The sequence below is a fragment of the Mizuhopecten yessoensis genome, unplaced genomic scaffold (genome assembly GCF_002113885.1).
Source record: "Mizuhopecten yessoensis strain PY_sf001 unplaced genomic scaffold, ASM211388v2 scaffold11169, whole genome shotgun sequence".
Taxonomy (NCBI): domain Eukaryota; kingdom Metazoa; phylum Mollusca; class Bivalvia; order Pectinida; family Pectinidae; genus Mizuhopecten; species Mizuhopecten yessoensis.
In genome coordinates, this window is record NW_018408914.1 from 855,210 (window position 1) to 879,932 (window position 24,723).

The 24,723-nt window shown below is 38.0% G+C and overlaps 2 protein-coding genes across 3 annotated transcripts in view; one reads left to right on the forward strand and one right to left on the reverse strand.

The window, feature by feature from the left end:
- Positions 1-24,723, reverse strand: part of LOC110467275 (glutamyl-tRNA(Gln) amidotransferase subunit A, mitochondrial-like) — a 46,040-nt gene that overhangs the window by 17,448 nt on the left and 3,869 nt on the right. Inside the window, exon 2 of the mRNA XM_021524333.1 lies at positions 21,265-21,334. Coding sequence (XP_021380008.1) covers positions 21,265-21,288 — 24 coding nt within the window. The 5' untranslated portion in view covers positions 21,289-21,334. The remainder of the gene's footprint in view (positions 1-21,264; positions 21,335-24,723) is intronic.
- LOC110467276 (probable transaldolase) lies at positions 1,578-14,481 on the forward strand. 2 transcript variants are annotated; one of them, XM_021524337.1, is made up of 9 exons: positions 1,578-1,800; positions 7,174-7,297; positions 7,568-7,675; positions 9,136-9,267; positions 9,912-9,972; positions 10,332-10,446; positions 10,816-10,945; positions 11,340-11,407; positions 11,862-14,481. In XM_021524337.1, the coding sequence occupies exons 1-9, from the start codon at positions 1,734-1,736 to the stop codon at positions 12,023-12,025; spliced, it is 969 nt and encodes a 322-aa protein (XP_021380012.1). In that variant the 5' UTR covers positions 1,578-1,733; the 3' UTR covers positions 12,026-14,481. The 2 variants fall into 2 exon arrangements, with proteins under 2 accessions (XP_021380012.1, XP_021380011.1); XM_021524336.1 differs by lacking the exon at positions 1,578-1,800 and adding an exon at positions 5,031-5,214.

Genomic DNA, 24,723 nt, shown 5'->3' on the forward strand with positions numbered 1-24,723 from the left:
TGAAAAAGAAAACATTTTATTGGGCACCCAGCAGTGTTCTCTGAAAAGCACTTACATTTGAGTGTCTTGAGAGTTAGGAAATGGATTTCAGATACCAAACTTGACGTTAACCTGTGCAAGGCTCCACATATCTTAATTTGATGTTCATATCGATTACATTGGTCAAACAATGAAAACACAGACTTGATTTTAGACATCCTTCTATGGTCAACACCACCGAGACGTACACAATGTATTAGTACCTCAGAGTACTATTGCAATTTACATTTGATTTGAATGCCAACTGACAGCAGTCCTACCAGAAGATGTACATTATTAATAAACACCAAGACTAATTACTTTTTTTAAATAGCATGCATAGAAGTCAACAACGTCGCCGTATAATGTTTCATGTTATGGTACAACATCATACTATTCAGCGAGTATTTACAAGCAGAGTTCATAGGCATATATAGGACGTTCTTTTTGTATTCATGCATAGACATATTGAACGTTCAGGTGTAATTCATGGACATAATAAACGTTCATGTGGCATTCATAGATATAATGAACGTTCGACGTAGCTTTCATAGACATAGTAAACGTTCATGTGGCATTCATAGATATAGTGAACGTTTATGCATCATTCATAGACATAGTGAACGTTCACGAAACATTTACAGATGTCGTGAATGTCCATGTGTAGTGTTCATGGACAAAGAGAACGTTGAAGTAATATCCATAGACATATAGTGAACTATCGCGTGTCATTCATCATAGATATTTAGCGAACGTTTACGTGACATTCATGGACAAAATGAGCATTCACGAAGCATAGAGGTCGCGGACAAATAGAACGTTGAAGCGATAATCATAGACAAAGTTAACGTTCACGCGACATTTACAGGCAAAGTGAACGTCCATGGTTCTTTCATAGACCAAATACGCATTCACGTAGCATTCAAAGTTACAGTGAACGTTAACGTGACATTCATGGACAAAGTGAACGTTCACGTGAAGCGTTCATAGATTTAGTGAACGTTCACGTAATATTAATAGACATAATGAACGCTAGCGTGTCATTCATGACAAAGTGAACGTTCATGTGGCATTCAGTCAAATATGAGTGAACATTTATAGCATTAAAACACACAGTGACATCCATGTGACGTTCATAGACATAGTGAACGTTAATTCGCGTGCCTCCAGTTATGATATTGTAGTACACCAAGACGGGGTTATATAGTGTTTACTCATGTTTAACAAGAAATGTCTGTGTGTCGAGTGAACGTCAAACGAGGCCATTTGTTGCTAACATTACATTTTCAGTCACATGATATATTTGTGTATAAGATTGAAACATTTCTCAGTTTGTACAATAAAAAATGACACATGTATGAAGAAGTCAGATGGTGTGTAACACAGATTTTTATTGTCAAGGACCAATTATAGTATATTTTATGTTTAGGTTATTGCAGAGACGTATGTGTTATATACGTCTCTGGTTATTGACTTTCGATTTATAAAACATTTCATGAATTAGCTACTTATTTAAACCCCGGAACTTAAAGAGAAATATCTCAATAGTTCATCACAACACAATCGGGACGTAAATGTGTACTTCGTCTGCGCATGTTCCGGCGTACAGACTGGAGAATCGTCCAAAGTAAACGTTGGAGGAAGGAAATCCTAGTGACATATATCGACATTTCAGAGACACACATTAGCTGTCAGCGTCGTTAAATAATTTCAAAATGGCTACTGAGCTAGATCAGATGAAGGGATTCACCATTATTGTGGCAGACACAGGCGATTTTGAAGGTACGTTATACATATGTAGCTGCATGCCCGCAGTCTGTGCTGATCGAGTTGCATCACTGATGCGGAGGCTGTATGTAAAAGCAGACCGATATAAAAAGTCGATAAAACGTCAGAATAATTCGGACTAATTAAACACAGGCGTTCGTTTCAGTTTAAATGGATATTCATAAGTCGATAACTGCAATAACCACAACTGGGTGGAAGATGTTTCACAGTTTGTTTGTACGTTATGGCTGAGTGTGTGTTTATACTGTAACCAGTGTCTGTGGAACACTATATATATACATATAACATAGAGGTGCATAGTGTTTTTCTTGTGAAGAAACAATTTCTATCAAGACAGTGTAATATAGTCATTATATTGGGACGTGACTTTCGTTAAAATGCAGGCGTTATAAGCTTAAATTGTACTAACAGACTAAATCTGATGCATAATAGTAATATCCTGAACATATAGTTAAATACATTTTAAGTAGATTTCCAGTACCCGAATCAAAAACTTCAGAAGATCTGAAATTGCCTCAAACACATCTTAGCTCAATTTTGTTATTTTCATTTAATTGTCGGCAATACTACCCCCATTATATCACGATCCCGCTTGAATGCACTTTCGAGTGTAAAATGCACCAAATAGTTCGTATTTCAATTTATGTACGACATATATAGTTTCTGTATCCACCTCCATTTTGATCCGATACAGGTGTGTAGTGCTCTGATGGCAAGTGTTTGTTGAACCGTAGCCTTACAAATAGTTGCCGGAATATAGACTAAACTACAATTACAAACAAATATCGTGTTAGCATGTAGATAGTCGTGAAGAAGTAGACATTTTCTATAATTCGATACTGCTGAAACATTTACTGGGATATATTTCTAGACATAAATGTAATCGCCTGAAGGCTTGAAAACGTTAGTATTAATCATCTTTTTTCTCGTTACTTTTTATGTCTATATATATATATATATATTAGATATAAACCCATATTAAATATACATTAGTCGACTACAATTATACTGTAAGTCGGTGATAAATTAGTCGAAAACTTATTTTTTTTCTTTCTGAAATTTTGTTATTTGATATGAGTAGATATAACTAAGCCATTATAATAATGTATCGTTTTGTTTTACTACATAGTGTAAAATTGGAAGGTTTTTTTTCTTTATCTATTTATGACCTAGATATGAAGATCGCAGTGACCTAATTAAAGTACAGCACACTTTCTGTAGGTTCATCGTAATCGATCTTTTACGGTTCTACTGCCCGAACAAAATAGTATTAAAAGAATCACTGGACATTTTCAGTGAAATATGACTGGGCTGATGTTAATTTTAAACCATTGAATATGTCTTGATAAACTCGAGGTGGTGGATACCTGCATTATTTATATTACCTTCACATCAATTAAGGTCAAAAAGAAAATCTGACAACTGGTGGTTTGTTCCAAAAGATAACTAACCGATATAGCCACCTTGTCTTTTACTTTTTCGTTTGGTTGGTGTCATGTCCTTCTCATTGACCTGATATTTTGTTTCAGCTATATTTGGACCTAAATAACTTGTATACATGTTGGCGTTCACAGTAACTTAAAATGTAAGTGGTTTAGATAAACTTTTGGTAAAAATGCCATTCCCAGAGAGGACTCGTATATATCGTACGCCATCATTGGGGTGACGTTTTTACCAAAAGTTTATCTAAAACCCCTAGCTTAAAACGTGTAAAGTTACCCTGAACACATGCATAGTTTATGTCCAAATAGGGCCTATAGCTAGGCTAACACATTCTCAGGTCCCTGTGATTTCCTTATCATATTGTATCGGCGCGACCATTTAGGTCCTTTTCCGTCTTTTCGTATTGCAGAGTTATCTGCTCTTGTGAGCAGGTATTGATTGTTACGTCATTGTTTTGTGAGAGTAACGTCATAATTTTTTGACTAAAGGACGTAATTTTCTCACACAAACTAATGACGTACCAATCAATACCTGCTCACAAGAGCAGATAATTCTGCAATACGAAAAAACGGAATTGGTCTATCCTCTGCATGGATCTTATTGTGGTAGGATAAACCGGGTTACCCGGAGAACAGTCGAAATTATTCTGACGTTTTATCGACTATATCGGTCTGGCGTCGATTTACGTTAATCGACGCCAGACCGATATAAAAATATCGACAAAACTTCAGGATAATTCGGACTACCCGGAGAAGACTCGCATGGTCGCGCAGATTCGATCCTTGGTGGAGGCGAGTGCGCTATCCGCTGTAAAGTTATAATTAGGGCTACCCGACCACGTACCCTATATATAACGTTAGCTATCTGCTCCGATCATAGGAGGGCAGTGAGGCTACTTAAAGGACATGTTCCCGTATGTGTGTTGTATGTAATTATATAAGGAGCTGACCGACCTTAGGGCGTGACCTGGACGGACAAGGTCATTTTGAATCTCCGAGGGCCCGGTAAGCTGGAGTCTTACCCCCTCAAGACGACCAACACAGGCTTCGCCCGTGAAGTTTAGTCTATAAACCTATCAACCAACCAACCAACCAACTGTTCCGATGATTAGGGCCTAAGTCATAGTGGCGTCCACCTTTAGCTCATAGGTCAAATAGTATAATATTTATTAATTCATGTAATGTAAAAGTCGTCTTTATCCTGGATATATGACAACTCCTGGGTTCTTTTCTTATAGTTAATTTATTACTAGTATAAATACATCATATTACCACGGAATTAGATTAGATTGTTTTCTAAGTCCGTGATATTATTATACATATTGTAACATTAATCGTACTATTATAATGAATTACACTAATATTTATACACGGGTACTTACGTTTAGCGCTTTTGGCTCTAGTGCGCCAGATAAACTACCCAACATATATGCATCCAACACTAGGAATACCATACATAGACTATGTATGGTATTTCTAGTGTTGGATGTTATGATAGATAATACGTACTGGACAAACAGGTTCACAACACATTACATCACCGCTCAGTACCTTCCTCGCATTTACAGGTGCTATTTCCGCGCGCGCTAAAACTTTTGCCGCAACGCGGTAAGTACAAAATTACACGGAAGGCTGATTTTCGTTACATACGAATGACAAATAATGACACTACTACAAAAAGTTGATGTTTGCGTGTTACTTGTAACGAAAAGTAAGGAATACGGAATACTGAATGTCCGTGTTGAGAAACTAATAAATAATGAGTTCTCCCTAAATTTGTGACGTCACGAGCACTCTCCAAAACAAACTTCCGGCAACTTCATAAGCAGGACGTTGTTTGCGTGCAGACAAGTAGACTATTTGTAATTCAACATGTCTGAGCCACAAACAAAACGTCAATCTTTGACAGCTTTAGAGCAACTGAGAGATCTGACTGTCGTGGTTGCCGACACGGGGGATTTTGAGGGTAAGCATTGAAATAAAGTTTATGAATGATTTCTAGGTACGCATACCGGCTCTCGTGGTTTGGAAGGGGCCCACGGTGGGATATATTTACGCCATCTGGGCCGAACTCGCTGTAGCGTTACAAACAGTTGTATCAGAGTGATTTTTTTTTATGAAATAGGGACGGACCTAGTTATTTTATGGTGCTTTCTGGCGAGCGTAGAGACTTGCAAGACGTGCGTAACATTTACAGGTCTGCCAGATTTAAACGTTACCCTTTTTCCCTTTAAAAATAGAGGAACCGGCTGTTTTCCGGTCCCCGATTAAAAACTATCCTACAGCACAAGTACATATTGCGCATGAAAGTTAAAGCAATATGATAATATATTGATTTATATATGAAATAGCATTGTTTTTCTTTCAGTTGCGGTACATAGCTGCATGTGCCTACATCATGATTTTAATAAGTTCTAGATTTTTGATGATATTTTTTTTGTACACTGTATAACGAACGGCCTGTCAAACACTACCGATGTACCTTCCCGGGACTAAACCGGAGCAAAAAATTACCATCGGCAAGAAAATCGGCAGAGCTTCGGCAAGAAAGCACTTAAATATTAGATACTGTTGTCCTAATGCTGTAAGAGCCAATGTGCTACCAAATACCACTTTTCTGTCGTTAGTACACCGGCGGCCCATCAGTTCTACTTCAGTGGTATTTGGTGTTAATCGTAGGTACGACGGTATCCCATCGGTAACAGTACGGTACACATTGAGGCCACCAGATCCATTACAGGGCGCTACCGGTAATCTACCAACGAAGCCAAACCAGAGTACTGTCATTGCAGTCCCGTTGCTTGCTTTGTCAGTGTAATGGCGGAAATGTTTGCATTTTCAAAAATGTCCACCGTCGCCTGCCGTTACTAAATTGTTCACCAATGTTCTGGCGATGTCCTGACGATGTACTACCGTGAGTATGATACTTTGTGCTCCGGTATAGCTCTGGCGACCCAAATCGGCTAGGTGTGACAGGCCCTTTATACACAGATAGTAAAAAGGATAGTAAAAAGAGATCAAATCAGTATGTCCAGCACACATGGGATTATAAAATGTGAAACAAATGTCATTTTTCTTTTAAGAATATTGAATTTTTGTGTTTTTTATAATCAGATTAGTGATAAATATACCCCAGGTTTATAGTTATGTTCAGTAGTCTACAATACAGCATAACACTGAAAGCATGGACTGATTGGACTGGAATCGCGATATAAAGCATCCTCTCCAGTCAGAAAAAAAACTATAGTCATCCACAGCAATGTACTGATAAGTTTATTATTAAGTTTTTCTAAAATAACTATCTTGGGTATACAAAATAGCAGATAAGCAATCAATTACACGTACCCTTTCACCCCTATGTAACTTTAGATGACTCTACCATGCATTGATATGGATGAGTCCATTATGGTCTACAGTGGTGAAAGGGTTAAGAGGCTTCTGGTTGGCCATTTGTTATCGGATGTGATTATGCCTACTGCAGTGGCACTTGACTTGTCAAACGTATCTTGTATTTAATACTGTTGAAGTACTGAAGGTTATCAAATACTAAAGAAACAAATAAATTACAATAAGTTGTCTACTTAACAATTTGATAAACATATATATACTCCTGGTTGACCACCACACAATGCACAGATGAGTGTATCGATGCAACTGTATTTAGATATCTATGTCTGGTCGGTAAGAATTAATGCGAGTGAGCTATATGTATTATAGAATGCAAATTGGGAGAGGGATTAAATTAAACAGTCGAGATCTAGAATTGTGACATAAATGCTACGTTATGTGCTAAAGAAGAAATTTCACCTATTTTTGAATGCACAATATATGTATTTGAACTGTTCTGTAAGTAATGCTAATTAGTGATTTTATTATTAACATTTTGCCCAAATCTGTTACAAAATAGTAACTTCAATAATTTCAGCTATTGGAAAGTACAAGCCAACAGATGCCACCACTAACCCTTCCCTGATATACGCTGCCTCGAACATGGATGCATATCAAGATCTAGTGCAAGAAGCAATAGAAAATGCCAAGAATAAAGGAGGGTATTTATGTTTTATTAACAACAGTTCCATAACAGTGATCAATGATAAACATCATTTTTTGGAAACTTTATTTTAAGACATCACCTGTTCTTTGAAAAGTTGCTTGTTTTGGTGATTTATAGTCGTTTTGTCTTGACATTTTTGCATCCTCAAAAAGTAGAATACCAGATTTAGGTAAACTTAAGGATAATTAATATGTTTTTGTTAATTGATTTCTATAATTGCAGAGTGTCATTACTATCTAAATTTCATATTTGGTGTATTTTTCAGATCATTTGATGAACAACTAACAAATGCAGTAGATAATGTCTATGTTAAATTTGGTTGCGAAATTCTGAAGATTATCCCTGGTCGTGTGTCAACAGAGGTAGATGCAAGGTAACTATGAACCACATATAGGGAGTAATTAGGGCCCCGTATCAGAGATACGGATGCCCTATTGTAATCACTCTGTCTGTCTGTCTGTCTGTCCGTCCACAAATTTTGTTCTTAGCTTTGGTATTTATTGACCAATGTACATGAAACTTAGTCAAGTTGTCCAGTTCACAAAAGTACATATTGAGGTAAAAAGTCAAGGTCAAAGGTCAAGGTCTGTAGGTTCAAAGGTCAAGGTCAAATTTTGCATCTTTTCACTGATTAACATTTTGTTTTGACACTTTGAAGCAATGTTGCTCAGAATTAAACAAGGAGTCAACTGACCAAAGGTCAAGGTCATCGGGTCAGGAATGAAGGTCAAATTTTGTAGCTTTTCACTAAAGAGCATTTTATGACATTATGAAGTTAAGTTGTTAGGAATTAAACAAAGGGACACACTGAGGTCAAAGGTTAAGGTCATTAGATTCAAAGGTCAAGGTCAAATTTTGTATCTTTTCACTGATGAACATTTTGTTATGACATGATGAAGCAAAGTTGATCAGAATTAAACAAGGAGTCAACCTGGCCAAATGTCAAGGTCATTGGGTCAAAGGTCAAGGTTAAATTTTGTATCTTTTCACTGGTGAACATTTTGTTATGACATAATGAAGCAAAGTTGATCAGAATTAAACAAGGAGTCAACCTGACCAAAGGTCAAAGACAAAGTGGATCTCTGACTTTGACCCTGGCTCTTGATGGAGGAGGTATATAAGGTGAAATAAAACAAATCAAAGCTAACAAATGAGTATTGCACCGGTATTTACATTTCTGTTAGCCCAGCAAATATGGAGGTGGAAGGAAACAAAGACTCACATCATAGTACATGCAAAATATGTATTTTGGTTCCTTGCAATATTTTTTGAAGTCCAAATGTCAAACGTCAAGCTCAGCTATATGGGCAGATTACTTCTTGATGATTATGGGGGATATATTGCCACAAGACAGGGCCCTTACTGACCTGTCTGAAAATTTCCAAAGTTAAAAAAAGGAAGTATGCTCCTAATTACTTAAACTCATACGACAATGCAACTTTGATATGTTACAGTCATTCAAATGTATCTGCATCTGGCATTAAGATGTTGATAACAATTGGGCTTTCAACAATATTATAATGACTGCAGTGACATTTTATAGTGACAAAAAATGGCTCCGTTCATTTCACCTCCTATCTTAATCCACTATGCATATATATAAAATACAAAAACAGTAAGGTAAACAGAAAAATCAAGGATATTTACAACGAAATTCTATCTGTAAAATACACCTGTATATATCCTACAAAATGCTGTTGCAATCTGCAGTAATATTGTCTGAGTAACGACAATTTCTGACACTTAGTTCTGATTCTCTTTTGAAAAGACTGAAATTAGTAAGAAGCAGCCAAAAATTATACAATATTATCAGTTTGTAAAGTTATCTTACAGAATGTCGTTTGACAAGGATGCCATGATCAAGAAGGCATTGAAACTGATAGAATTATATGCAGCAGAAGGCATCGGCAAAGAAAGGATTCTTATCAAACTTTCATCTACCTGGGAAGGAGTGGAGGCAGCTAGGTTTGTATTTCTTCTTAAATATTGACATATCAGTATGTGTAGTAACTCTTACAGGAGCTTCAAGACTTGGAAATGGTGATAGATTTTGAAGTCTAGTGTATGGTTAGGTCAGGTTCAACTTTCAGCATCAGAAGCAGCTTGAACTGTACTGCTCAGCAGGATCAAAAAACAATACTATAGATATGTATATCTGTGGGAAGTCAGTCTTAAAACAATTGTATATAATGTATATCTGAGGGAAGCATGTAGTGAAAGAATCCATCATCTGCTTTGTATTTAATCTTAAATACAGTTGATAGCTGTTGGAGAAGTAGTAATAACTGTTAACTGCTGTCATTGTTAAAAAAACATAACTGTGCTGTACACTGTACGATTCACCTTATGATGTTCCTCATCTGTAGGAGTGGAAAACTAGATACATGTATATTTGGATATTCTGTCTTAAGTTTTTAACAGTTGCAGAATCACCCAAAACATAGGAGTCTGATACCATGACTACATAGTATTCAATACCTTCTCAAACAGCTAACTGCTTTATGTTGTTTGGCAATGTTTACTCCAAAAACAATAATACTCGAGAAATAGTGTTCTGGTACAGGATTAGAGAATAACATTGTATCAACTTTATATTTTTCGCTTTGCAGGGTTTTGGAAAAGGATCATGGTATTCATTGTAATATGACTCTTCTGTTTAACTTCCATCAGGTAAGACTTGTCAGTATCTATGATAGGAGATGACAGAATAGTCATTCTTCACAGAAGTTTCAAACTTACTTCAATAACATTAAACATACAAAAAAGAAAGAGTTGTCTCCCCTGATTTTCAGAGTTGAATACATTGTTTGAGACCTACATATGCAGTGATTTTTCTACCTCTTTTTGACAGGGGCCTGTTCCTTGTTACTTTGGGGAAATATCACACATAAGAAGCAAGATTTTGGGTAACTAAAAGTGATTTTTGTAATGATTTTGGGAAAATACAGTAGACAATATCTAAGGAGAAGGGGGCTTTATAAGAAACCCACAGATATGTATGCATTAATTCTGGTATGTTTGGTTGACAGGCAGTTGCATGTGCAGAGGCAAAGGTGACTTTGATCTCACCATTTGTTGGTCGTATCTATGACTGGTATGTTAAGAACACTGACCAAAAGTCCTACACCATGCTAGAGGACCCAGGTGAGCTTGAATACCAATTTACTTCTAACAATAGTTGATTTTGTATAGAAATATATAGAACAATGTCACAATAATGTGTGCAGCATTGCATATTACTTCAGTGCATAATATTTGTAGAATGCTGGGATGTCAGAGATACACGTTAAAGAGATATTTCTTATACTATTAAAAAACTGACACATATAACGGAATTAAACACTTCCAGCCATCAACCTCCTTTAACAGATAATAACAAACCATCATCCCAAATTCAATACCTCATGCATTGAACAGTTTTATGGGCATTTGATACAAGGGAGAGCACTCTAGTGACATTGACATTCTACCAAATAAAATGCACAAACTGTAAAACATTATTTCTGTCCCTAGGAGTGATAAGTGTGACAAAGATTTACAATTACTACAAGAAGTTTGGTCACAAGACAGTGGTGATGGGTGCTTCCTTCCGAAACACTGACCAGATCAAGGGTCTTGCCGGCTGTGATCTGCTCACCATTTCGTATGTATAAATATGTTAAACATTTTCTCAAGTAACATAGATATATCTTGCCACAATGTATATACTAAACTATATATATTTTTAATTGCATGCATATGATTTATTTCTGTTGTGGGATAAAAATAATAATATTAACAAGCTAGGGCTGAGATGGTCGTCCCTTACTGTATTATTTTTGCAGTGAAAACAAATTTTTTACTGTATTAAAGATTAAATATGGTTTGCAGTCAGCAAATCAGAGCACATTCAAATAAGTAACACTTTCATTTTAGACGAAACTTATTATATGCCCATTTGGTTATTGTGGTATTAAATGTTAAGCGGGACAGCAACTGTTATGTTTATATAATTTCAAGTTCATCATATTTCTTTATTCCTTTGCCCTTTTTTTCAGGCCTACCTTGCTTCAGAAACTCTCGGACTCCAGTGAGGCAGTTAAGCAGCAGCTAGCAGAGAAGAAAGGTATGGTAAAACCACTTTATCTCAATATTTGGGAATATAAATAAACTTACATTGAATTAAAAGATAAGCATTTGACAGGCCTATAGACAATAGGGGATGTCCAATATCTGGGACTTATGAAATCTCCAGCTGGACTAATGGTTCTAAAAACCACTAGTTGAGTCTAACTTACTTGCCAAAATTCAATATTGCTTACTGTATCTTGTTGAATAATATTGGGTTAGTGGAATTTGCACATCGACTAGTAAAAATTGGGAACTATTTTTTACTACTACCCCAATTTTCAAAATTAATTTCTACCCCTAGTATGAAATCATGAAATTGGAAAGTTGCTGTCAGAATGTGATATGCTAGTATCTTTGTTGTATAAATGTTGTGGTCTGATGTTCAAATATCTTGTCTTACTTGTGTAATGGGATTTTAATTGTTAAACCTAGTTTCTCTTCTTTCACAGCCAAACTGCAAGACATTGAGAAGGTAGAAGTAAACGAAAACATTTTCCGATACGAAATGAATGAGGATGCCATGGCAACAGAAAAACTTGCAGAGGGCATACGGAAATTTGCAGCTGACGCTGTTAAATTGGAAAAGGAATTCAAAAAGAGGTTGCAGAGTTAAATTTTGTCATCTTAAAGTTTGGCGAGATGTGCATTTTCTATATCGTCATGAAATGAAGTTCAGATTGGCATGTGAAGAAGAGAATGCAGAAGCTCAGCTGATTTATTATTGACACGTTGTAGTGGTAGTTCAGTCAAGTCCATACTCAGATCTTAATATTGCTTCACCATATCTATATATAAATCTGTCAATATATATACCTTGGTTTTTTTCTTGGACTAGAAAGTAAAATTATGTAAAAACCTAAACATGTACTGAAAAAAAGATCTCTTAACAAACTGTACAAATGACCTTAGCTGTTATCCTAGCTGTTGATGGGAAGTTATGCCCTATAAAACCAAACCCAAATATAACTTCTGGTTAAACCAAGACGTCAAGTTTTTGTATGGTTTTTGTTATGAAGATATTTTTATCTATATATCATGCTGTATAACAATGGGTACATGTACTGCCCTTTTCATTATCACCCTTCTCCTCCTGGCACAGGGTCCTGATATGGCAAAGTGATCACAATGAAGTTGTATTCTAAACCAAGCACTGTTCACAAATTAATGTGTACATAGGATTCTTGTCAATAATTTTGAAATTAGGTTGTTCTAAAATCGACTTATATTTCTGATATATTTCTGACAGATTATAGTGCTAGAATTATAGAGATTTCTATGATAATTGTTACAGTTTGTTATTGGTTGCCAGATATAACCATTATGTACATATACGTTTAGATACCCAGGTAGATAATCATGTGAAACTGTTGGTTTCTATATAATTTACTTGATGTAATATCACAATGTTTATACATTTATTGTCTTCGGAGTGCCTTTTCATGCAACACCATGTAAAACTACACTGCCATCATTTGTCTGTATTGTTATATATAATTGGTGTTCATGTCATCTTCAGACACTGCCATTCATACATATTGGCTTGTATATTTGTATGAAAAATATCCACCTATATATATATATTGGAATCTTGTTGATCATTATTGACAATTTCTGAATTAAGAAAAACATTTCCACATTAATTTATTGATGCAGATATTACATCAATTTGTATTTTATTTGGTGGAAGTTAAAAGTATCTGAACTTTTGATTGAGTTATCAAGTTAAAACCAATTAATTAACCAAGTGTCACCGGATCAATGTGTTAAGACTAATGTTTTATGAGGTTTCACTGTACACAAACCCAAAATGTTGAAACTTAATATAAAAGAAAATACATTTTGTATTTGTCCCATTTATCAAGGTTTACTTAAAATTTAAGCTATACAGTTCAAACCTGCAATGAAATCCCTTTATCTGAACACCTGTATAAACGTACCTTCAAGTAGGCCCAAGTGTATACATTTCTTATATAATTTGTTCTCAAAACAGGCTGTTTATTCTGAAAACAGTTATTCGTCTACTTACTGATTGGAATTAGACAAGCTTCATTACATGTGTAACCTTCACATTTATATTGTTCTAAAACTTTGTTAAAGTAATACTAATATATACAAATGTATATATATGTTGCCTTTAACAAATTAAACTTCATTAGATGACACATGTGGAGAAGTCATGTTTCAAGGCCCCGTTTTTTTCCTCTTCTTAGTTTGAGTTTAGATTTTTCCCCTAGCTTACCAGGTAAGCAACATTTCCCTTTGAGGGAAAAGAAGAAAATGTTATAGACGTCTTGTATTAAAAAAAACCACGAAGCCGAATAAATCTGAATTACTTATTATCTCTTATTTTCACTGGAATTAATTTGTCATTCCAGCTGTATGTTTTGTACTATTGGTGAGAATCCTCGGTTGAAACAGGTGGAGTTTGTGAAATAAGAAATGTTTTAGCATTATTTAATCAGAGTAATATAATGTAATATGTATGCTATCATGTCTGAGAACGGAGTGATATTTGATTGTAGACAGCAGGTGTAAAACAACTTAGATCCATTTCCTATGAAATTGTATCATATATTAAAATTAGTCCTATGCAATGATTTATCCATTGAATTTGTCTTAATTTTTACAATGCCTAAGTGTTTTGTTAAAACCTTAATCTGAAGAAAGGCTGACATTATTGAATATCCAAAATCACACTTTTTGCAACCAAATACAAATTTGAATATGATGACTTTTGTTCAATTAGAAATCCAAGGTTTCGGAAGTAATTTTGATTAATACAAAACTTTTGATTGATACAAATTATTGCTGCTATTGTCATATTTTTATCATGGTGATATATCCTGTGAATCCTGAAAGCTCTTGGAGCCACTTTCCACAGGATTGTGTTGTCATTGTGCTTATCTATTAAATTTTTATAGTAAAGCAAAATGCTTTTACCCGTATGAATGTTCTATATCCTATAAATTATATATCTTTATTTTGATAAAAAAAACCACCATTTAACATCTTGTAAATAAAATAAGTTGAAACACCTTTGAAATAGATCATGTTTAAAGTTTATATTGAGTTTTGTTTTTGGTATCTTTATTTAGTTAGTTATTCCTTCATCCTTCCCGACTGAAAGAAGCACAACTCCTTCGAATAAATATTGACCTAAAAGAAAGCCTCTCAAATAGGCCAATACACCCTTGGGTTATATTACTGTTCTAGGTTTTAAAAATTCTGCATTCTTTCAAACTAACCATAAATACCCTAAGCTATAGAACCTCCGAAATCAATTGGCCCAATGTGAAGGCCAATTAAGTTTTGTGATGGAGTGAGTCATATTGTTCACAAAGATACATAGACATTCATACTGACTGACATGATTTAAACTAAATTTGTAGATGGTTTCATGAGATCTTTTGAACACAAGCTTTCTACTGCAGACGGACACTTTCCCCAAGAAAAAGTAATCCAAAGATAAGAAAACTTAAAACTGCATTGGTACTATAAAACATTATATCACAGGGTTGTGAAATAAGAAATGTTTTAGCATTATTTAATCAGAGTAATATAATGTAATATGTATGCTATCATGTCTGAGAACTGAGTGATATTTGATTGTAGACAGCAGGTGTAAAACAACTAAGATCCACATTTTACATTTCCTATGAAATTCACACACAAACAAAATCTAATTGGGGTAGAACTGGTGTAAACACAAACTTTGTTCAGCTGTTCCTGAGATATGCTGTACACAAGACTTTTAGGTCACCTGAAACAAAGTCTCGAGTGACCTATTGCGATCGCCTTTTGTCCCACGTGCGTCCATCCGTAAACAATTTACATTTTCGACTTCTTCTCCAAAACCCCTGAACCAATTTCAATGAAATTTTGCAGAAACCTTCCATGGCCAAAGGTCAACCAAAATTGTGAATTATATGGTCCCCAGCCCCCAGGGGCCTTAGGGGCGGGGCCAAAAAGGGTCAAATTGACTGAAATTTCAAAAATCTTCTTCTCAAAATCCAGATATGGTAGAATCAAATACTCTTCATAGATGAAAGGGTCTTAAGGTGTTTTACCAAAATTCAGCTGACTGACAGAACCACTATTTATACATAGTACATATACTACCCAGATCTTTCACACTACCTTTGTATTACATGTAGTTCAAGTTACCTTTGTTACAAAATGATTTCTTTTTCATTTGGCAACATCGATAAAATCAGTTTTTACATAACTCAGTTGACCGTTAAGGCCCATGGGCCTCTTGTTACTTTGAAAGTGGCCAAGTTTGATCATTGACCCATTAACCTTGACTGATGACCACCAAAATCTAATCGAGTGTAGAACTCCTATAACCTTACTTTGGTGTAATCAATTGATCGACACAACAATGACTGATTAACTGAAACCAGAGATGTATATATACTACTATGGCTTTTTATGTCTCTGCTGAGATTAACTGAAACCAGAGATGTATATATACTACTATGGCTTTATATGTCGCTGCTGAGATTAACTGAAACAAGAGTACCGCGGGGCGGAACAATATACGCCCGTCGAATGCCATATAGTGTTATATACTTTCCTACATTGAAATAAGATCTGCATCATTCTAAGAGTGGTTAGCTGACATCAGAGATGTGTACTACACATCCCTGCTGACATGCTATAAAAAATGTAGGAGAAAATCTCCGGACAAAAAATCAAATACTGAAATGAACAAAGGGCAATAACTTTTGCAAAAATCGTTGAATAAAAATTCCTTTTATGGCGATACAACTTCATATCATGATGATAATGTATACCAGGTTTCAAAGAGATCCGTTGAAAAATGTAGGAGGAGATTGCCGGACAAAAATCAAATACTGAAATAAACAAAGGGCAATAATATAACTTTTGCAAAAATTGTCGCATCAAATTTCCTTTCAAGGAAACCCAAAACCCCCCTCCAGATCGGCCACGGCTGTAAAAAAAGAGGGGTTTCAGCGTAGAGTACCGAGACGATGGTTGTAGTTACCGTCGTATGACGGGTAGGAGTAATTGTTGTCGATGAATTTCCCGAAACGTTTGGTGTTGCTGTGTTTGATTTGTTCTATTTGTAGCTTCTAAGTAAGAAACCAGAGAAACACCTCAACATCTCATTGCTTGCCTCGTGGAAACCACATGTATGCACACTAAATAGTTTTTCATTGTACGCAATTTCAGTTCTGTCCTCGATATCCAGGGAATGCGCTCACTTTAGCTCCCTACACATGCAGAGAGCGAAAGTGAGCGTAACCCTTGGATATCGAGGATGCGTTCTTGCCTGTCATACTTGTTTTTTATGTTCTAGCTCTCCGGTGTATTTTTAACCTCTCCTTGCATTTTTGTTTCAGCCATCACCGGTTGTTTCAGCTATCACCGGTTGTTTCACCCATCACCGGTTGTTTCAGCTATCACCGGTTGTTTCAGCCATCACCGGTTGTTTCAGCTATCACCGGTTGTGTCAGCTTTCACCGGTTGTTTCAGCCATCGGTGGTTTCAGCTATCACCGGTTGTGTCAGCTATCACCAGTTGTGTCAGCTATCACCGGTTGTTTCAGGCATCACCGATTGTTTCAGCCATCACCGGTTGTTTCAGCTATCACCGGTTGTGTCAGCCATCACCGGTTGTTTCAGCCATCACCGGTTGTGTCAGCTTTCACCGGTTGTGTCAGTCACCGGTTGTGTCAGCTATCACCGGTTGTGTCAGCCATCACCAGTTGTTTCAGCCATCCCCGGTTGTGTCAGCTATCCCCGGTTGTGTCAGCCATCACCAGTTGTTTCAGCCATCACCGGTTGTGTCACCTTTCACCGGTTGTGTCAGTCACCGGTTGTGGCAGCTATCACCGGTTGTTGTTTCATCTATCACCGGTTGTTTCAGCTATCACCAGTTGGTTCAGCTATCACCGGTTGTGTCATCTATCACCGGTTGTTGTTTCAGCTATCGCTTGTTGTTTCAGCTATCACCGGTTGTGACAGCTATCACCGGGTGTTTCAGCTATTGCTGGTTTCAGCTAGCACCGGTTGTGTCAGCTATCACCGGCTGTTGTTTCAGCCATCACCGGTTGTTTCAGCTATCACTGGGTGTTGTTTCAGCTATCACTGGTTGTTGTCTCAGCTATCACTGGTTGTTGTTTCACCATCACCAGTTGTTTCAGCCATCACCGGTTGTGTCAGCCATCACCGGTTGTTTTAGCTATCACCGGTTGAGCTATCACCGGCTGTTTCAGCTATCACCGGTTCAGCTATCACCAGTTGTTTTAGCTATCACCGGTTGTTGTTTCAGCTATCGCTTGTTGTTTCAGCTATCACCGGTTGGTTCAGCTATCACCGGTTGTTTTTTCAGCTATCACCGGTTGTTTTAGCTATCACCGGTTGTGTCAGCCATCACCGGTTGTTTTAGCTATCACCGGTTGTTTCAGCCATCACCAGTTGTTTCAGCTATCCCGGTTGTTTCAGCCATCACCGGTTGTGTCACCTTTCACCGGTTGTGTCAGTCACCGGTTGTTTTAGCTATCACCGGTTGTTTCAGCGATCACCGGTTGTGTCAGCTATCACCGGATGTTGTTTCAGCCATCACCGGTTGTGTCAGCTATCACCGGTTCAGCTATCAACGGTTGTTTCAGCTATCACCAGTTGGTTCAGCTATCACCGGTTGTGTCAGGTATCACCGGTTGTGTCCGCTATCACCGGTTGTGTCAGCTATCACCGGCTGTTTCAGCTATCACCGGTTCAGCTATCAACGGTTGTTTCAGCTATCACCAGTTGGTTCAGCTATCACCGGTTGTGTCAGCTATTACCGGTTGTTGTTTCAGCCATCACCGGTTGTGTCAGGCATCACCGGTTGTTTCAGCTATCACCGGTGGTTGTTTCAGCTATCACTGGTTGTGTCAGCTATCACCGGTTGTATCAGCCATCACCAGTTGTTTCAGCCATCACCGGTTGTGTCAGGCATCACCGGTTGTTTCAGCCATCACCGGTTGTTTCAGCCATCACCAGTTGTTTCAGCCATCCCCGGTTGTGTCAGCTATCCCCGGTTGTTGTGTCAGCTATCACCGGATGTTGTTTCAGCCATCACCGGTTGTTTCAGCCATCCCCGGTTGTGTCAGCTATCCCCGGTTGTGTCAGCCATCACCGGTTGTGTCAGCTATCACCGGCTGTTTCAGCTATCACTGGTTGTTTCAGCTATCACCGGTTGTTTAAGCTATCACCGGTTGTTGTTTCAGCCATCACAGGTTGTGTCAGCCATCACCGGTTGTTTCAGCTATCACCAGTTGTTGTGTCAGCTATCACCGGTTGTGTCATCTATCACCGGTTGTTGTTTCAGCTATCGCTTGTTGTTTCAGCTATCACCGGTTGGTTCAGCTATCACCGGTTGTTTCAGCCATCACCGGTTGTTTCAGCTATCACTGGGTGTTGTTTCAGCTATCACTGGTTGTTTCAGCTATCACCGGTTGTTTCAGCTATCACTGGTTGTTGTTTCAGCTATCACTGGTTGTTGTTTCAGCTATCACCGGTTGTTTCAGCTATCACCGGTTGTTGTTTCAGCTATCACCGGTTGAACATTTCACTGATGGTTTGGCAATCTCACTCAATATCACGACTCTTTGCTTTATTATCAATATTCTTCTTTATCTAGATCAATCTAATTTTTTGCACGTGGTCTAACTATTTGTTCAAGGGCTCGATCGAATTGGTCCAATCTAGTGTTCTTTCTTTTCAAAAATGTCAAATAACTGAGTGAGTGCACCTCGACTTGTTGCAGATTTATAATATGTACCAATTTCGTCAAGCATCACCATCTGGTTTCTTTACGAACTGTTTAGGTACGTGTCCTAACAATGGTTAAACAATAACTAGGATATCATCCGGAATACCGCTGTTTTTCTTCTAGAAAAATATCTGTACATGCATATGGTGACGTTGCTCAACGTTGGGGATTTCCAATGACGACACTCAACACATCCAAACGCAACTCAAAAACAACTAAACGCCACTTGCCTTCCAGCACTTCGCAACACCAACCTATGTCTCCCAGCGCCTTCTAACGCCAACCGATAATCTTCTAGCACCAACCGATATATCCCAACGCCACTTAATACCGCCAATACTTCCCGTCACCATCCAACGCCTACCCTACACCACTCCAAGCTGCTTAAAGCTTCCAACACCTTCCAAAAATGTAACATTTTATTTCAACCTTTACCTAACCAAAAGATTCTCAACGCCTACACAACGCTACTACACTGCTCTCAATACCTCCTCACACCGCCATTAACACATACCTCCCAACAATTCTCAATGCCACCAAATGCCACCCTTACACTACCTAACGCCACCAACACTTTCCAGTACATCATAACACCTCCAAACGCCATCCACCCACTTCGCAATGCCACCTAATGCGTAACAAATCTCACAAACTCCACCCAATACCTAACAACGTCACTCAACGTTTCCCATGATACACAATGATTACCCAACATTACATAACGTCACCTACAATCCCATAACGGCTGCACGAATCCCCCAAACTCCTTCCCATATCCAACACTTCTAAACGCCATCAAGTGCATACTCAACTCCATCAAACACCTAACGCCTCCGACGATACCCAACACCTCCAAACATCTACCCGTCTCTCTATGTCACTCAACGCCTCCCAGGGTAACAACACCTCCTCACACAACACAAAGCTTACTCAGTGTCACACCTTTTTAGTCACCCAACATCTCACATCGCCTACACAAAGTCTCCGACGCTTATCTCTACCAAACACTTCATAACGCCTCCGACGATACCCTACGTCTCACACGCAACACAACGTTAACTCTAGGTCACATCTCCTAACGCCACCCAACATCTCACATCACCACCAAAGCCATCCAACGCGTACGTACCAACACCATCCAACGCCTACTCAATGCCTTCAAACTCAATTCAACGCTACCAACACCTCCCACAGTCGCCCAACTATACCTTGGATATATCCAACACCACACACTGACTACCCAATCCGACCATCGTCACCGAACGTCAACCAATGCCGCCGGACACCTATTCGGGGACCGTGTTGGCCATGGTTTTTTCTCCGGGCTTCCCTCCTCCACCAAAACCTGACACGTCCTTAAATGACCATAGCTGCTAAAGGGACGTAAAACACATGAACAAACACCTATTCAACTCCCACAGACGCCTCTAAATTGTTACTCGGCACTACCTTACCCCATAAAGCACTTCCAAATATCTTAACAACACCTTTTAACACAACCCAACGACTTCCCAAAGCCCGACAACTTCAACCAATTCATCGCCATGCAGTTATACCTCCCATCACCACAAAACACCATCTAACGCATCAATACCACCCATCACCACAAAACGGCATTTAATCTATCCAACTCCTCCAAAACGCCAAGAGCGCCCCCAATACAAGTGCCTCCTAACACCTCCCAACGGGTACCCTACGTTGCCAAACACCACCCAGCGCCTATCCCTCGCCATCCAACACCTACCAAACGTCACCAAAGGCCATCAACAGCTCCTAATACACGTACCTTCCAAGCTTCTTAAAACGGCTGCAAAAGCTACACCTATGCACTTAACCAACTTTACCTACAACAACCAACACCACCCAAAGCCTTCAAAATCCCTCAAAAATCTTCCAATGCCGCCTAACACTTAACCAACACCTCCTCACACCATCCAACGCTTACTCCGCGCGCGCGTCACACTTGCGAACTTGAGATTAACATGTAAACCACATCAGTCGTAGAAGGCTACAATAATCTCATAGATGTACACAGAGGAATGATGAAGAAATATTGAAGGACGGACGTACGTGCCAGCTGGGTCCCTCCTTCATTAACCGCACTGCAGGTAATCTTCTATGCCAAGAAGGTCTGGTGAAACTATAAAGAAGAAGATTACGATGATCCAATTTGGTAACTCACTAACCAATATAGGAACAGCTTTATATGTATTTGCCGTAATTTTTTATTTGTAATGCTGTTTTAACAAATTGTGGAAACGGTCTAAAGTGCCTCTTTTCTTAACACTAAATCAAATTTTCCCGTATTTGGTTTAAAATGAAGTTTGTTTTTTGCTTGAATGAAGTAGCTGTAATTTTAAACAATGCCTGCAATTGCAAAAAATGTCCAGTCATAGATAGATATTTAGACATAGATATTAGTCAAACTAAATATGCACAAATACGTAAAACATAATTTAAATGATAAAAAACATTCTATAAAGAATTACGGGAGACTAATGTTCCTTCTGTAGTAGTACCATATGTGTACCTATGTATGTAGTACCATATGTAGTACCTATGTATTTTCATAGGGTGGTGTTCCCTTTGTATAGCTCTATTGAGATCTCGTGGATCAATACATATTCTGATCTTGTCTCCTTTGACACTGACTACCATTGAACTGACCCATTCAGTCGGCCTGTCGACTCGAGTGATGTATCCGTTTCCCTCCATTTCTCTGAGTTTCTCTATGGCTTTGGGCTTAATAGCTGCAGGTAGTTTACGCACTGGATGAATTACACCTTCTGCTGATTTATCAATAGAGAGACTGTACTCTCCTGGCAGAGTTCCTGTAGTCTTGACTAAATCAGGAAAGTCACGAGTTAACTCATCCTCAGCAGGAGTTGAACTGAGTACTAACACAGGATCTGTGCTCAAGGAGTTGTCTGGTGGAACTTGTAGTAGACCGAGTAATACAGCTGAATCACCACTGATTATGTTCTCTTGGTCAATGTCCACAATTTCAAAGTTTATTTCATCTTTCCGACTACCATATTTGACAGGTAATGTAACAGATCCTACAGGCTTAATCCTGTGATTACTGAATGACTTCAGTGTTCTGTGAGAATCCTTTATGTGACGGATTCCTGACATGTTGTCAATCTGATTCTTTGTAAGAATACTGACTCTTGCTCCTGTGTCAATGCGAAACTTCACATCTTCTCCATTTATGTTGAGAGTTGTGACCCACTTGTCATCTATGACACTAACATCAGTGACTGAAGTGGTGTTTATTTTCAACAGTTCATCATCATCCGTCTCATATTCATCAGACTGAATACTGTGTACTTTGTTCCTTAGTCTTTTCCTGCATATTTTCTTCCAGTGGTCTTGTCCTTTACAATAGTTACAGGTACTTCCCTTTGCTGGACACTTTCCACTGTCATGAGTAAAACCACAGCTCCCACAAATGTTACCGGAGTTTGACTTATTCCTGTAGTTATTTGACTGATGTGTTTTCGGTGTTTGTGATGGCTTTAAATTTGGGCTTACTGGTTTCTTGATTTTGCTGGCTGTTTTTTTGTGTTGTTGTGTACAGTTAAGTTTTAATATTTCCTCACCTCGCATCATTTTAACCTGAGCTTGAGAAAGTTCGGATTGTTTACCTATCTGTATAGCTTTGGTAAGGGTAATGTCTTGACCTTGATCAAGTAAACGTTCTTGTACCTTTTTGTGGTTAACACCAGCGATGATCAGGTCTATCAACACATCATTACTGTCTGTGTATTCGCAATCCATTGCCAATAACTTCAGGTCTTTGACAAAATTATCAAATGTCTCAGATTCAGTTTGTATTCTTTGATGGAGTTTGTAACGAGCAATTCGTTTGTTTTTCTTGGGTCTGATGTAAACATCTAGTTTGTCCAATATTTTAACAGGATCATCTGTATCATGATCATCTACCTACCTTCTTGTCCTATCCACATTCCGATCCATCCTGCCTTGTCAGCATTTTCGGCCTTGGCGAGCGGGCCTTTGAAACAGAACGCCATGTGCTGTCGGAATCGGAGAAAATCCTGGTACTGATCGCCGGCTCCCCAATCCAGACGTGGTTGGTCAAATGGCGTAGCAGACATGGATGGTTCAGATCAACGTTTCTGACACCATGCAACGTTTACAGACTGCGTTTAGCAGTAATAATTGAAGAGAATCCAGAGACACTGGAAACGTGTTTCAAGCCGCCATGTTTATTCAAGAACCTTCTAAGTTACAGAGACGCTTGAAGCGTAACATTATCAAGGGGAACAACTCTTGATGCCTTGGAGGCTTATGCATACATTACAGTCGTAACACTTTTTTCCCTGTAGATCTGAAATTTGCTTTTAATGTTCCCCGGTAAATCCTACACAGCTGAAGTTCAATCGAGCTACTACTTAACTGTATGACTTTCTAAGATAATTAACCATTCAGGAGAGGCATTTCGCTAGTTTGGAAATTAGAATTTTTTTGACAGAAGGTGACAGTAAACAGATTGAACACTGTGTTTTTGTTTTTTTCCCATTGGGATTATAGATAAACGGGAACTAAGTATGCTACTGTAGCTGAAAACCATTCTATATAGAATTACGGGAGACTAGTGTTAACTTACGTATGTTGTCGTAACAGTATGCTAGCTGAAAACCATTCAAATCCTGAAATTGTTTCAACAATATTGCTTGTATTGAATTGATTATATCATTTAACATACCATTCACTTTTATTTAAATTATTTACCCGACTGAGATTTACGTTTTTTACACAGGGATTTGAGAATTTGTTACAGCTTATTTGGACCTAAACAAGGGGTGTTCAGAGTAATTTTACATGTTTTAGGGGTTTAGATCTTCTTTTGGTAAAAATGCCATCTCCATGCATGCTGTAATATCACAACACTAAGATGGTCGTCTGTCTAACATGTGCTTTTTAATCAGAACGAGGTTGTGTGTACATAACTTGATGACGTAGTATATAATTGTATAGTAAGTACCGTAGATACTCTACTAAGGCAACTATTATTACATCTCCTTTCTTTTTTAAGATTAAATCAACTATTGAATCATTAAATTGTTGTTTGTTATTATGCAAAATATAAAATGACTAGAATTTAGCTAATGACTAGATATGTAGCTTAATACTGAAGTTATGAAGTTTACTATTGACTTTACTGTCTCTGAATTGATTCAATTACTGTCAGTGATCCTAATAACAGAACATTTAAGAGTTCCTGGTTAGTACACATGAATACACGACTGCGAATGTCAAGTTTTTAGGTAATCTTTGAACCTTGCGGGCTCTTTGATTTCGCGTCCTCTCGAGGTTCGCTGTACTGGTGGTGCTACGGTTGGTCCTGTGGTTGGAATCTCACTTGGTTGGTTGGCACGGATTTTTGGAGGTTCGCAACTGTTTCTTTCCTCACGACTGTCTCTGCTAATTGGGTCCATTTTAACATCATCATACCATGGTTGCTCCACTGTGCGTGCCAAGTCATTTTCTGTGAACACTTCGCGT

What these genes read in the sequence shown, in the direction of transcription:
- LOC110467276 (XM_021524336.1), top strand. Translation starts at nt 5,121, where the DNA reads ATGTCTGAGCCACAAACAAAACGTCAATCTTTGACAGCTTTAGAGCAA. An exon ending in CACCATGCTAGAGGACCCAG is followed by an intron (nt 10,447 to 10,815) that starts GTGAGCTTGAAT and finishes TTCTGTCCCTAG; the next exon opens with GAGTGATAAGTGTGACAAAG. An exon ending in TGTGATCTGCTCACCATTTC is followed by an intron (nt 10,946 to 11,339) that starts GTATGTATAAAT and finishes CCTTTTTTTCAG; the next exon opens with GCCTACCTTGCTTCAGAAAC.